We start from the raw sequence: 15,660 nt of genomic DNA on the forward strand, positions 1-15,660 counted from the left end.
AGTAAAGCACTGTTATCTGAGAAGCGTTATCATACGCACTGGGAAGGTATTACGTTTGTCCTGTAGTCTGCGGTTTAGTACTTGCAGCGAAACACCAGGTGCAATTAAAAATTAGATAAGCAAACATTACGTATGATTCCTATAATTTGTGTTACTTGAAATAAGATGGATGATGGGCTACAGATAATGTGATTTTATTCAACTACCGTTTCAGTAACAATATTTCAACTTACCACCATAGCTCCAGCGTCCATTACCAAAACCTTGTCGGAATCCATAACGGTATTCAGCCTGTGGGCTACGGTGAGCACTGTACAGTGCCTGAATTTTCTGCGAATTGTAGTCTGAATCTGAGCGTCTGTCCTGGAACACAAGTTATTTTACAGATCATCAGAGAAAAGCAGAAATAAAAGCACTCCACTGTGCGTGGCTTGGCAGAGGGTACTTCGTACCAGTATTAGTTGTTTTCTGTCCTATTATACTCAGGTGGAGACTGGTTGGTTGGTCGATTTTTTATTTTTTGGCGTGGGGGGGGGGGGGGGGCAGCGTGGTCATCGATTTCATCGGATAAGTGAAGTATGGGGACGGAAGTCGGCCGTGGCCTTTCAAAGGAACCACCCCGTCATTTGCCTGAAGCGATTTAGGGAAATCACGGAAAATCGAGGTCAGGATGGTAGGGCACGGATTTGAAGCTTCGTCCTTCCGATTGCGAGTGCAGTGTGCTTACCACTGTGCCACCTCGCTCGGTGGAGAGCGAGGGAAAATGAATGAATGTGTATGGGCCTCTGTATGCGGCCTAACCTCTGTCACCTTGCTTTCAAGTTGTTGTAGCCCATTAGAAAGTCTGTTATAGATGCCTAGGGAATTTCAATTGGAATCTTTGAATCAAAGGCATCGTGTTTTTCGAAACGAGTGTAAGTAAATTTAGAGACCCAGTATTTCCATAGTGTTCTGTGACAACTCTACAACTTCCATCACATATGAAATTCTTTTTCCATCAGCGGCGTTATCACGGTTTATTGGCTCACATAAATACGGTTGAGGAAGAAGGCAGAGAAATGAATTTTTATTAAATATTGTAAGGACGAAGATACGTATAAATTGGAAGAAGAGAGTTTTGGGAGCAAACATTGCAACTGTGTGGATCACGTCACTCACTCTGGGTCGACGTTGGCGGTGGCCTCATCGAGTACCAGTATTTTGTTGTTCCTGAGTATGGCCCTCGCCAGACACAGCAGCTGCCTCTGGCCCACGCTGAAGTTACTGCCGCCCTCCGTCACCTGGAAGTCCAGCGTCTGTATACCGGATTTGAGCTCCACCTGCGAAATTCGTCAGTATAATTGATACAAAGTTGTGAATCACATAAGATGGTATTGATATTTTACATTGTGAAATGCTACAAATAAATTATTTTACCACGTACTAAAAAAATCATAACGATTTTAATAATTTCATGAATAAATGATACACAACTCTCTGCAGTGTGTACAGCAGAAACAAATGTATTACTAACATTTCGTTAATGTAAATGTTGCAGTTCTTTCAGTTTATAATCACTCGACATAGCACATTATGCTGGGACACTTCTTAATTGTGTATTTCTGCTAGAAATTCCACTAATGAGTTGTTGGCCATGCGTACCAAACTTGTTTTGTTGGGACGAGAAGCGACTCGTGCGACTCGTCAACCAACAACCCTTACAGAACAACGTGAACAGGTCGAGCAGGCGTGGCATAATGTGTCCCAGGACAGTATTCGCCATCTGTAGGGCATATATAATATGTTTCATCTGTTATCAAATTTGTGCATATGCTACTTAAACCCGCCAACGAAAGAGGTCTGGATAAAAAGAAGAAAAAAAAGAACAATGTTATTGATCCCTTCTGCCCATATTTGATCTAATTCTTCCTGAGCTCTTTTGAATTTTAACTCTAACGCTGGACACCCCATGTCTTCCATAACGACTCCTATTCTAGTTCTATCACGCTGTCAGACAGGTTCCTCGTCCCCCACCCCCAACCCAACACAGAGACCTTCAATGTACTCTTTCCCTCTACTCTCTCTCTCTTATGCATTCAACAATGGAATTCCCATTGCACTCTTAATGTTACTAGCACTGCTTATAATTCACCGAAGGTTATTTATACTTTTCTGTATGTTGTATCAGTCCACCCGACGATCGTTTCTCTTCCGATTTAGGCACATCTTCCTGGCAGCCATTTCACCTAGGCTCCCCTGCACTTCCCATTTATTTCATTCGCAAGGGATTTATATTGCCATATTCATCTCTTTCTCTGAAAATTTATGTATTTCCTTCTTTCGTCGATCAGTACTGAAGCATGTCTTCTGTTTCCAATGGTTTCTTCGCAGTTTCCTTCCTTATACCTGTGTTGTCTGTCCGCCATCTGTAATTTCTCCTTTTCAGAAATGTCCCTCCCCTTCAACTAAACTGCCTACTCTGGTATTCCTTACCGCAGTAAACACATCCTTAGCGAGCTTCAGACGCGCCTCGTCGTTCCTCAGTACTTCAGTAACCCACTTCCTTCCACACTGATTCCTCCGGACGATTCTCTTGAACTTCATTCTTCTCTTCATCCTCACTAAACTGTGATCCGAGTCTGTATCTGCTCCTGGGAAGGTCTTACAATCTAATATCTGATTACGGGGTCTCTGTCTGACCATGACATCATCCAACTAGAATGTTCCCAAGTCTCCCAGTCTTTTCCACGTATTCCTCCATTTCTTGTCATTCTCGAACAGAGTAATCACTATTACCATCTGATATTTATTGCAGAACTCAGTCTTTCTCCTCTTTCATTCCTATTGCCAAGCGCATACCACCCAGTTACTTTTTCTCCTGTTCCTTCCCCTGCAGGCCCCCATGATTATTAGATTTTCATCTCCCTCACGTGAACTCTTTTACTGAAATGTTCACAGTAGCTCATTTTCTGCCCTAGTTTCCTACTCATGACGAACCCTGCTACAGTTATACCATTTTCTACTGTTGTTGATATTAGCCTATAGTCGTTGTCCTTGTTTTCGTTCCATTTCACTTCGACCCCCATTATATCTAGGTTGAACTTTTATGTTTACCCTTCACACTTTTCAGTTTTCTTACTGCGTTAAAACATTTTACACTCCAGTCCCGACTCATAGAACGTTACTCTTTCGTTGGTTACTAGGTGTTTTTCTAATGGTCGCCACCCCCTTGGCAGTCACCTCCCGGAGAACCGAATGGGGGACTATTCCGGAATATTTTGCAGCTGGAGAGATTGTTACAGGCCACATGTCCTGTGGATACACATTAAATGTAATGCAGTGGTTTTTGTTGTCATCTGTATCCTCATGGCGTTGATCACTGCTGCTTCTTTCGCCTTGTTGGGGCTGTTTCCAACCTAAGGGCAAGAGAGTTCCCTGGACCTCTGTCCACTTCTCCGCCCTATTTGGCAGAAAGAGGGCAATTACTAATCCCAAAAGTCTTCGGTCGCCATTGCGAATGATTTTTGTTCAAAATGGAAAGACTGGCTGCAGTCGACCTCGGGACCGAAGGCTTTCCGAACAGTAATCAAAGACTCTACACACACACCCCTTATTTTTCTCCTAGGCCGCACGTCAACTCCTCACTATTAACGACCAATAAACAGTCCATCCAGTACTTTGCACGTGTCTTATTTGCCGCACAAACTCGTTTCCTTGTGTTGCTATTCGATTAGTTCCGCATGTGCAGGAATCTTGTTGAACTTTCTTCTCCTGATGCTCAGTTTCGGGGGCTCTGAGCACTTTGGGACTTAACATATGAGGTCATCAGTCCCCTAGAACTTAGAACTGCTTAAACCTAACGTAAGGATATCACACACATCCATGCCCGAGGCCGGATTCGAACCTGCGACCGTAGCGCTCAGTTTCGGGATAACACACCTAACCGTAGGTTCGCTTAACGATGAAAGTTTTCAGCTTAATTTTTAAACTTTCCCTGTAACTGTTGGAAACTTCTGTCATCTGCCACTGTCTTTGGTGGTACAAGACTTGGAGTTTTCCGATATTTGGTTGATTTTCGGTCCACCATATTATCACTGAGACATAGCAGTTGTCTTTTCTGGTGTAATACGCACAAAGAGTTTGTGCCTTCATGTTGTTGTTGTGGTCTTCAGTCCTGAGACTGGTTTGATGCAGCTCTCCATGCTACTCTATCCTGTGCAAGCTGCTTCATCTCCCAGTACCTACTGCAGCCTACATCCTTCTGAATCTGCTTAGTGTATTCATCTCTTGGTCTCCCTCTGCAAATTTTACCCTCCACGCTGCCCTCCAATACTGAATTGGGGATCGCTTGATGCCTCAGAACTTGTCCTGCCAACCCATGCCTTCTTCTAGTCAAGTGGTGCCACTAATTCCTCTTCTCCCTAATTCTGATCAATACTTCCTCATTAGTTATGTGATCTACCCATCTAATCTTCAGCATTCTTCTGTAGCACCACATTTCGAAAGCTTCTATTCTCTTCTTGTCCAAACTGTTTATCATCCATGTTTCACTTCCATACATGGCTACACTCCATACAAATACTTTCAGAAACGACTTCCTGACACTTAAATCTATACTCGATGTTAACAAATTTCTCTTCTTCAGAAACGCTTTCCTTGCCATTACCAGCCTACATTTTATATCTTCTCTACTTCGACCATCATCAGTTATTTTGTTCCCGAAATAGCAAAACTCCTTTACTACTTTAAGTGTCTCATTTCCTAATCTAATTCCCTCAGCATCACCCGACTTAATTCGACTACATTCCATTATCCTCGTTTTGCTTTTGTTGATGTTCATCTAATATCCTCCTTTCAAGACACTATCCATTCCGTTCAACTGCTCTTCCAAATGCTTTCCTGTCTCTGACAGAATTACAATGTCATCGGCGAACCTCAAAGTTTTTATTTCTTCTCCATGGATTTTAATACCTACTCCGAATTTTTCTTTTGTTTCCTTTACTGCTTGCTTAATATAGAGACTGAATAATACCGGGGAAAGGGTACAACCCTGTATCACTCCCTTCCCAACCACTGCTTCCCTTTCATGTCCCTTGACCCTTATAACTGCCATCTGGTTTCTGTACAAATTGTAAATAGCCTTTCGCTCCCCGTATTTTACCCCTGGCACCTTCATAATTTGAAAGAGAGCATTCCAGTCAACACTGTCAAGAGCTTTCTCTAAGTCTACAAATGCTAGATACGTAGGTTTTGCCTTTTCTTAATCTAGCTTCTAAAGTAAGTCGTAGGGTCAGTATTGCCTCACGTGTTCCAGTATTTCTACGGAATCCAAACGGATCTTCCCCGAGGTCGGCTTCATAGCATAACGAAAAGCAGCTAGTTATATGGGGAACTCAACAAATAGGACACAGATTAATTTTGCACAAATGTCGCTTGGAAGTATTCCTAGATACACTACTGGCCATTAAAATTGCTACACCAGAAGAAATGCAGATGATAAACGGGTATTCATTGAACAAATATATAATACTAGAACTGATATGTGATTACATTTTCACGCAATTTGGGTGCATAGATCCTGAGAAATCTGTAGCCAAAACAACCACCTCTGGCCGTAATAACGGCCTTGATACGCCTGGGCATTGAGTCAAACAGAGGTTGGATAGCCTTGTACTGGTACAGCTGTCATGCAGATTTAACACGATATCACAGTTCATCAAGAGTAGTGAGTGACTGGTGTATTGTGACGAGCCAGTTGCTCGGCCACCATTGACTAGACGTTTTCAATTGGTGAGAGATCTGGAGAACGTGCTGGCCAGGGCAGCAGTCGAACATTTTCTGTATCCACAAAAGGCCCGTACAGGACCGGCATCATGTGGTCGTGCATTATCCTACTCAAATGTTGGGTTTCGCAGGGATCGAATGAAGGGTAGAGACACGGTCGTAACACATCTGAAATATAACGTCCACTGTTCAGAGTGCTATCAGTGCGAACAAGAGGTGACCGAGACATGTAACCAATGGCACCCCATAACATCACACCGGGTGATAGGCCAGTATGGTGACGCCGAGTACACGCTTCCAATGTGCGTTCACCGCGATGTCGCCAAAAACGGATGCGACCATCATGATGCTGCAAACAGAACCTGGATTCATCCGAAAAAATGACGGTTTGCCATTCGTGCACCCAGGTTCGTCGTTGAGTACACCATCTCAGGCGCTCCTGTCTGTGATGCAGCGTCAAGGGTAACCGCAGCCATGGTCTCCGTGCTGATAGTCCATGCTGCTGCAAACGTCGTCGAACTGTTCGTGCAGATGGTTGTAGTCTTGCAAAGGTCCTCATCTATTTACTCATGGATCGAGGCGTGGCTGCACGATCCGTTACAGCCATGTGGATAAGATGCCTGTCATCTCGACTGCTAGTGATACGAGGCCATTGGGATCCAGCACGGCGTTCCGTATTACCCTCTGAACCCACCGATTCCATATTCTGCTAACAGTCATTGGATCTCGACCAATGCGAGCAGCAATGTCGCGATACGATAAACAGCAATCGCGATAGGCTACAATCCGACCTTTATCAAAGTCGGAAACGTGATGGTACGCATTTCTGCACCTTACACGAGGCATCGCAACAACGTTTCACCAGGCATCGCCGGTCAACTGCTGTTTGTGTACGAGAAATCGGCTGGAAACTTTCCTCATGTCAGCACGTTGTAGGTGTCGCCACCAGCGCCAACCTTGTGTTAATGCTCTGAGAAGATAATCATTTGCATTTCGCAGCATCTTATTCCTGTTGGTTAAATTTCGCGTCTGTAGCACGTCATCTCCGTGGTGTAGAAATTTTAATGGCCAGTAGTGTAGCTCGAGCCCTCTGTACCGTAGCTTCCTATGGTAAGCCTAGTATGGTTACAATACAGTTGTGTCACCTGGCGAGAGACTTTGTTACAGCACAAGTTATCACAATTATGTTGAGGCACTGACATAGAAAACAAGAAGAAAGTTTTTGGGTGACGCAAGAGATTCTCGTACTATCTCTACGATCACAATTTTTTTTCATTTTAGGCCTAATATTGATCAGAATATACTAGTTAGTAACAAGAACAATAAACAATAATTATCGTTAGGAAAATGCTATTAATGGGACTAATTCCGAATTACCTATCAATCACGGATCATTCCGTGCGACTCTAAATAAATAGTGACCCTGCACATTTATTATGCTAGAGGAAACAGATTAACCATATGGACCTTTGCTTCATTGCGATAATACAAAAGTAATGCATCCTACGTCAAAAAATTTAATAATGAACATATAACAGAGGAATAAAATAAACGCCGTGTGGCTAGGGCCGCCCGTCGGGTAGACCGCTCGCCTGGTGCAAGTCTTTCGAGTTGACGCCACTTCAGCGACTTGCGTGTCGATGGGGATGAAATGATGATGATAAGGGCAAACACAATACCCAGTCCCTGAGCGGAGAAAATCTCCGACCCAGCCGGGAATCGAACCCGGGCCGTTAGGTATGACATTCCATCGCGCTGACCACACAGCTACCAGGGGCAGACAACAGAGGTCACAGTCTGAAACGCCCCGTGCTCAACACTTCCTTCAACACAGTCACCATGCATTTGTGCAGATTTTTATCACGTGTGAACTCAGGCATCAAAACTAGTTTAAAAGAATTCAGTGTTTTGCTTCTTGACCCACTGTTTTGAAGCAGTTTTAGACTTACCTGTGAAGAATGTGTATGGGGTTGCTGTAATAGACTTCAGCTGTGTACAGCGTTGGATGAACGAGTTTGGTAACGGAGACTGACATTGCAAACAAACCACGCAGCGGGCAGCCGACAACGTCTGTCACAGTCGAGGACGTGCTGGTGAAGTGATTCGAGGTGACAGACGCTTTAGATTTCAAAATCAACAGCAAAGCCAGGCGTTTTAAAATAGTGGGCTAAGAAGAAAAACATTGAATTTTTCCACGCTGGTTTTAATGCACAGATTCGACAATGTGTACAAGTGCATGGTGACTGTTGAACGCCAGTGTTGTGTAGAGGACAGTGCAGGCTACGATCTGCACTAACTGCGCTGTTACATGTTCACTAGTAAATTTTTTAAGACACAGAAGACATTACCTTTTTGATTCACCTTTGAACAACGCTCTTTTAATACCTACTTACTTCTGAATCACTCATTCGACTTGTACATGTTAATAACTATATTTAGTAGGCCATTGTGACAAACTTACCTCTTCAAGGGCATTCCAGAGCTTGTCATCATCAAACTCAGAGAACGGGTCCAGATTAAAGCGGAGCGTCTCTGAGAACAGAACGGGCTCCTGGGGAATAATCGAGACTTTCTTTCGCAGGTCGTGCAGACCGAGGCCGCTAATGTCGATGTCATCTATTAGAATAGTCCCGTCTATATTGACTAGGCGGAAAAGGGCGGAGATTAGAGACGATTTTCCAGCGCCAGTTCTTCCTACAATACCAATCTACATACAAAAAAACAAAGAATAAGTTTTAGAAACGTACGAAGACAAAAGTAATGAGTTAAAAGTACACTGGAAAATACAAGGTTTACCACCTTATGCATTGCTTGAATAGAGAAATTAAGATCTCTGAGGACTGGAGATTCTGTTGGCTTATATTTCAGATATACCCTCCGAAAGGTGATGTGACCTCTCTGAGGCCATGTATCTGGTGGTTTTTTATCTGAAATGACAAATGTTGGAGGTGAGACACAGATATACATTTGTCAGAAATTGTGGACTATGAATTTAACTTAACGCACCTATTGCACTTGAAGTATTTCAAACATCTTTTAACGCAAATGAAGAATACGGTTAGGTATCACTGTAGCTGTATTACTAGCCGAGAAACAATAACAACGTTAATGAATTTGCGTGTGTGACATGGTGGTAGCACAGAGGCCCACTGTTCTGTATTATACGACTCTAAAACGATTGGAGGTGAATTAGGACTTCAGATTTTTATCGTTTTTACACAAAATGGAGACAAACATGGGTCCGATGTTATATTTTCTACATTGTGTGTGTTGTATCACCCACTCATAGTATTCTACAAAATGATAGAACGAGGAATGAACATTATATTTGTTATTTTATCGTTGTTCATCACTACTTATAGGAATTGTGTGGTTCGGTAGAGCAGAAAAAATTAGGTAACGTAAAAGTCTTCATCTTTTTTCAACTGCTTTGGCTAGCTTTCTTCTTGCTAATCTCCATATAATGAACGAAGTGACCGAAGTCTGAGAGATTACTGGGTTTCTCCGAAAATAAGTAAGAATTGGTATCATCAACTCATCGTTTCATGTGTGTCTTATAACATTGCAAATAGATGCTCTATGCTTTTCCTGTTAATGAATAGACATTACTCAGAATCCAAAATGATTTTAGTAACACTTTGCGATTGTTCCTGTTTCGTTTTACTGTCAGAAGTTGATAACAACAGATTTGCGATTTCACTGTAAAATATGGTCTGAAAAATGTAATATTTGTGCAGTTTATATCCTGACACCTTTAACATGAGTTGTCGAAGACTACTTTAGCCTAGTACGTCCAAGCCAAATGTTATTTCGACCTACTGTTTGTCACGAAAATGCCGTCTGGGTTTCCGTGCAACAAAATTCTTTCACTCCCTCAAGTCCTCGAAAGGCGAGGAATCCGCTACGCCTTCGATATGCGTTCTCCTTCCCTACTGGAATCCCGTTGTCACCTTCTTAATTTAAACCCTCTCCTTTACCATACTGAATACCCCCACTTTCCATCACTTCCCGAAAGCTCGACACCAATTATCCTGTAGTTCCATAACTGATGAGTTACCTTCGTTGTCTGTCACTCTTATACCACCACCTCTCAACCTGACGTCAACAGGCGCTTCACATTCTTTCGAAAGGAACATAACCGCTTTTGCCTAACTGACCACGGTATGTGCTCACAAATCCACTCACCAATCCACATCCTTTCTACTAACTTTCAGGACTCTTCTCCTTCTCAGTCTTCTCCGTTTACTTCAAACAGCTTGATCTGATGTCCCCATCCCCAACAAATCCATATCGCAAACCATCCAAAACAATGTCTCACCAAAAGTCGTGCCGTCCATTGCTTACTTCTCTCTAAAAGTCAACAAACCTCAGCCCTATTCCCTGACAATCCCTGATCTTGCGCTATCACCTCCAACAACTCTAAACACTAGAGGAAGACGTGAGTTTTATTTACTTACTCCTCAACATCGGCTCTTTTCTTTCAAGAAAACCTCAATGGAAACCATCAGTATTTTAAATTATACGTAATACCTAATTTAATATATTTTTAATGTTTCTGCATCCCTTTTGCACGTTTCTCTAGCTGAAAAGGGGCTCTGTTACCCGTGACAGTCCATACTTTGCCCGTGTGTTGTGAGGTGGTTGGAACAACCATAAAAAAGGAAAGAGGGTACTAAACGAACGATTTGAGTGGTGTCAGTTACTAACAAAGTAGAAGTGGCTGTTAAGATAGATAGAAAAATAACAAGTGTTATAAGAAATAGACTGCAGATTTTACACGAAGAATCAACATCGTTCGTCTCTGTGCTGAATATCTCGAACATCAATCTAAAAAAAAGAATGTGAGTGCATTAAGACAATTAGTTTGGACTGCTATGTGTTGAGTAATGTTTGAATATAGAAAAGATCCATTGTTGGTTAAAACTGTATTAGAAACTTGCAACGAAATAAAAAAAAAGCTAAGTCACAGTTTTAAGCTGAAAGCCTTGTTAACACATGAAATCTGAAAGAAGCCGAAATGAACGTAAGGAGCCCTATGTGAGATGCGGTCGGTTAGTGCGAAAAAAAAGTTGCAGCTACGGATATTGCAAAACAATCCTAAAAAGTTTGGTCTTAACCAAAGTAAGACAAAAATCATCTGTTCGATCTCTGAATCACGAAACCATTTTAAATAGCACTTTATACTGTCAAGTTCTATAATGCAACATGACCTTTCCTGAACCATGTACACATTTCTGTCTATTCTCAGCCTGTGGCCACTGTGAAATGTATTTGAGGCGGTAATGTGTGCGTCATATTTAAAATCTGTTTAGTGACACACACATCACCACCGGAGGTATGCTGGAAAATAGCCACAGTCCTAAACTGGCCCGTAATGTCATGTATAAGAGCGTACTGAAGTGAGATGCCTCTGAATGTTTATGTGAAAACTCTTAAAGATTTTCAAATAAAACAAGCATTATTAACATTCTACATCTTTATTCGCCATGTATTCATATTTTCAGCCCTCTACCGGTACCAGGTTCAGAATTGCAGCGTGTAACACGCCGCTGTGTAACGTAACTGTGGTGGTGCGTGAAAAACAGGGTGCTGTAATCGAGTTACGATTTCGAGGAGTTAGTTCACACATGGAACACCTTCTCTTTCAGCTTGACAATGCTAGACCACACACGAGCGCTGCGACATCTGGAACAGTCTGACTCCTTGGGGCACTGTCATCGATCATCCTCCATACACCCCGACCACTCGATTTTCATATGTTTCCAAAACTTAAGAAACACCTTCGTGGACTTTACTTTGATGAAGATGAAGTGGTGCAATTAGGGATGAGCTTGTGGCTCCGTCAACAGTGTCAAACATTCTACAGTGACGATATCAAAAAACTGATCTCTCTTTGGGAGAAATGAGCTTGTCGGCAAGATGACTATATGGAGAAAAAATACGTAGACGTGAAGGGTAAAGATGTAAAATGTTAATTTCACTTGTTTTACTTAAATATTTTTAAGAGTTTTCACATGCAGAATTCGGAGACAATGCTCAGCACGTTCTCGTATGTACACGATGCAATAAAGGTCATCTTGCATTATAGAATTTGACAACCTACTTTTTTTTTAAAAAAAAAACGTTTCATCATTCAGAAATAATTTCGACGCTGTGGACCCATAGAATAAGAGATTAAGCTACTCAAACGTTCCGTGATACTACTAGCGTTGACATGAAGGATGACACACAGCATCTGTCGGCCTCTGCAGTTATTTCATTGAGGAAGTTCATACTACGGTTTGCTCTTTCAACCGTAGCGCGAACGCCAAAATGAAAGATTTTAAGATAAGTGGTTGTTAATATAAAGACGAACTACAGTTGCTCAGTAGAAGTAAAGCGACTGTACATCTACATCTACATCCACATATATACTACGCTAGCCACCAAGCGGTGTGTGGCGGAGGTCACAATTCGCGCCAATGTTATATTCCCCCCCCCCCCCCCCCCCCCCCCCCCCCCCTCTGTACCACTCGCGGATCGTACTGTCTGAACGCCTCATGACGAGTTCAAATTTCCCTTATCTTTGAATGGTGATCATTGCGCGATTTGAAAATTGATGGTAATAATACAAGCTCTACATCCTCAGCGAAGATCGGATTTCGGAATTTAGTGAGTAGCCCCTTCAGTTTAGCGTGTCGTCTATCTGGAAGTGTATCCCACTTCAAACTTTCTATGACATTTGTAACGCTCTCGCGATGGCTAAATGTACCAGTCACGAATCTTGCCGCTCTTCTTTGGACCTTTCCAACCTCTTGAATGAGACTCAACTGGTAAAGCTCCCATACAGATGAACAGTACTCTAAGACTGGACGAACTAACGTATTGAAAGCAATTTCCTTTGTTGAAGGACTGCATCGCTACAGGAGTCTTACAACAAACCGCAATCTAGACGGGAAACTCGTATGTTACTGTATAGGTTACGTGAAAGGTCGAATGAACAGCCAAGCGTACCAGGCGTTTGAAATCGGGCATAGGCCATTCCAGTTTTCAAGACGGGTTGTTGAATGGATGCCCATTACCGTAATGTGTCTGACTCAGTCTGTTGTCGAATTATGGAACATTATTCCTCTGTATGAATGGGTTCTATAAACACAGAACTAGAACTCAGTTCATTTTGCTCGTCCTTGAATATCAGATGGCAATGAACAGCGGGGACAACACGGAAGTCACGGTTCTCGAGTACTGGAACCTATTCCGTACAGTCTGGCACTGTAACTGGTGAGCAAAGCAGGAGCTGCTTTGTGACCGGACTGTATACCTAGTAAACAGAACTCGCAACGTCGTTAATAAACTGGGAGAAACCGTCAGATATTGAAGTAATTTGTCTGTATCCCTTGAGAGTATTAATAGTCGTACGACAGTTATTTTGGACGATTTATGCCTAGTTTGTGAATCGTTTTGTGGATAATTACGTAATCTTCGTAAGGCTGTTTCCAGGTGATGTTACTGAATGTAGGTAAGTTGTAAGGCCAGGAAATTGTGACGAAATTTTGGAAGACCTGCATGTGATTGAATCTTGATACTAATTCTGGCATTTGGCAACATAAACGAATATAGCGTACTTAGAATAAATGTGTGGAGAGAGTCACAGTTATTTCATTACTAGTTTGTCAATAAATAAATGGAAATAAAATATCGTGGAGCATATGTGCCATAGATTTTGTATGGAACGACCACATAAGAAGATATTTAATAGCCTGAGATTGATTGTAAGAATCCTAAGGGAATCTAGTTCACCTAGGAAAGAAATAGTCAACAGAACCATTATTCGTCCGGATTCTTGAACATTGTTCGCTTAGGGCGCCTACCAGGTAGGATTGATAGAGGGCGTAGTGGAGGTTCGGTTCAAAGAAGAGCAAACCGTTTCTTGACGAGTTTGATTAGTAATGGCGAGAGCGTCACGGAGCCCCTCAGCCTGCTGCGGCAAGGACTGTTGTGAACGTCTGGAGAGAGTACGTTCTAGCAAGAGTCGGGCAACGTGTTCCTGCCTCCTTCACACATCTCACGAAACGAATACGGTGGGAAACTTAGAGGAATCAAAAATACGGAGGCGTAAGTACAGGCTCTCTCATCATGCAGCTTTCACGGAAGGAGCAGCAAAGGAAGGATAGGATAGTGGAACACCGAGTACCTTCTGGCACACGCCGTAAGCTGACCTGCGGAGAACAGATGTAGGAGTTGGGAAATACAAATAAATAGGCCTGTTGTCTTTTACCACTTCCAGGTTTTACGAAATCAGTCTAGGTAGTCACTAATTTGGTTAGAAAATATACCAGGGGACTTCAAAAAGTAGGTTACACATTATTCCGGCAGGTCGAGTACCTTTTATTGAGTGCTGCACTACACCTCAAAGTAACACACATGGCATTATTTTTCATCATAGTCACCAAATATCTGCGAGAAACTGTCGAAACTTCCTGCCAATCGTTCAGTATCTCGGCGATGGCAACCCGCTCCTTCGGCACAAAGACATTGGGCAGCTGGTGTGTGAACGTCCTCATCGTTGGAACGTTTCTTTCCCTCCAGTCTTCCAAGTATGCTCTCAGCTTGCCGAAAAGAAGCAAATGGCATGGTGCAGGACCTGGACTTCGCGATCAACAGCCCCCGCGTCTGTGAAGCCTTGGCCGATTTGTTGTTGTCATTTTATTACGGCTCGACGCGACAGTTCATTTGGTCCACATACCGCCAGTATAGCATGGTGAATGTGAGTGTAGTTTAGACGTCTTGCCCACAAGAATCGAGACGACCCACTTACTTCAGCTTGGGAGTACGTTTCCAGTTGCATCACCATGTCACTCCCAAACTGTGATGCACTTGTTATAAGTACTGCAGCAGAACTATGTGTGCTGGAAACCCGCAGTGGTCTTATCGTGTGACGTCATGTGTAACCTATTTTCTGAAGTCCCTACGTAAAAAATATTGTCTAAATAAAAAAAACTACTGTTCACCTGATTTACTTAAGAAATTAAATAGAAGCTATATGGTGTAATGGGTGTGAATTCCTAAGGGACCAAACTGCTTAGGTCATCGGTCCATAGACTTACTCACTGCTTAAACTAACTTATACTAAGAACAACACACGCACCCATGCCCGAGGGAGGACTCGAACCTCCGGCGGGAGGAGCCGCGCAGTCCGTGACATGACGCCTCAAACCGCACGGCCACTCCGCGCGGCGAGGCTATACGCTCAGGTAACAAAAGTCATAGGATACCTCCTAATACCATGTCGGATCTCCTTCACGGCATAATGCAGCAACTCGACGTGGCATGGACTCAACAAGTCGCTGGAACTTCTGTAATAACACTGAGCCACGCTACCTCTACCGCCGTCAGTAATTGCGAAAGTGTTGACGGTGCAGGATTTCCTACACGTACTGACCCCCGCTTATGTCCCATAAATGTTCAATTGGATTCATATCAGATGATTTATGTGGCGAACAATTTTTGCGAACAATTTTTGCTCAGTGACGCGGCCCATCGTCATCCAGAAAATTCCCTCACTGTGTCCATGAATGGCCGAATATAACCATTTCCAGTCAATGATCGGTTCAGTTGGACAGGAGGATCAGTCCATTCCGTGTAAACCCAGGTCACACCATTTTGGAGCCGCCACCAACTTACACAGGGCCTTGTTGACAACTGGAGTCCATGGCTTCTTGGGATCTGTGCCATACTCGAAACCAACCATCAACTCTTACCAACTGAAATCAGGATTCTTCTCACCAGGAACGGTTTTCCGGTCGTCTATGGTTTAAACGATATAGTCACAGCCCAGGAAAGGCGCTGCAGGCGATGTCGTGCTGTTAGCAAAGGCAATCGCGTCGGTCATCTCCTGCCACAGCCCGTTAACGCCAA

General features: G+C 43.0%; 1 protein-coding gene across 2 annotated transcripts in view; it reads right to left on the reverse strand.

Annotated features, from left to right (window-relative positions):
• The window catches only part of LOC126162480 (ATP-binding cassette sub-family C member 4-like), a 203,846-nt gene that overhangs the window by 20,034 nt on the left and 168,152 nt on the right, over nt 1-15,660 (reverse strand). For both annotated transcript variants that reach the window (XM_049919023.1, XM_049919022.1), the window contains exons 21-24: nt 8,563-8,690; nt 8,225-8,470; nt 1,159-1,319; nt 234-363 (exon numbers count right to left, since the gene is read on the reverse strand). In XM_049919023.1, the coding sequence (XP_049774980.1) occupies nt 234-363; nt 1,159-1,319; nt 8,225-8,470; nt 8,563-8,690 (665 nt within the window). The remainder of the gene's footprint in view (nt 1-233; nt 364-1,158; nt 1,320-8,224; nt 8,471-8,562; nt 8,691-15,660) is intronic.

Source organism: Schistocerca cancellata, chromosome 2 (assembly GCF_023864275.1).
Source record: "Schistocerca cancellata isolate TAMUIC-IGC-003103 chromosome 2, iqSchCanc2.1, whole genome shotgun sequence".
NCBI classification, from domain to species: domain Eukaryota; kingdom Metazoa; phylum Arthropoda; class Insecta; order Orthoptera; family Acrididae; genus Schistocerca; species Schistocerca cancellata.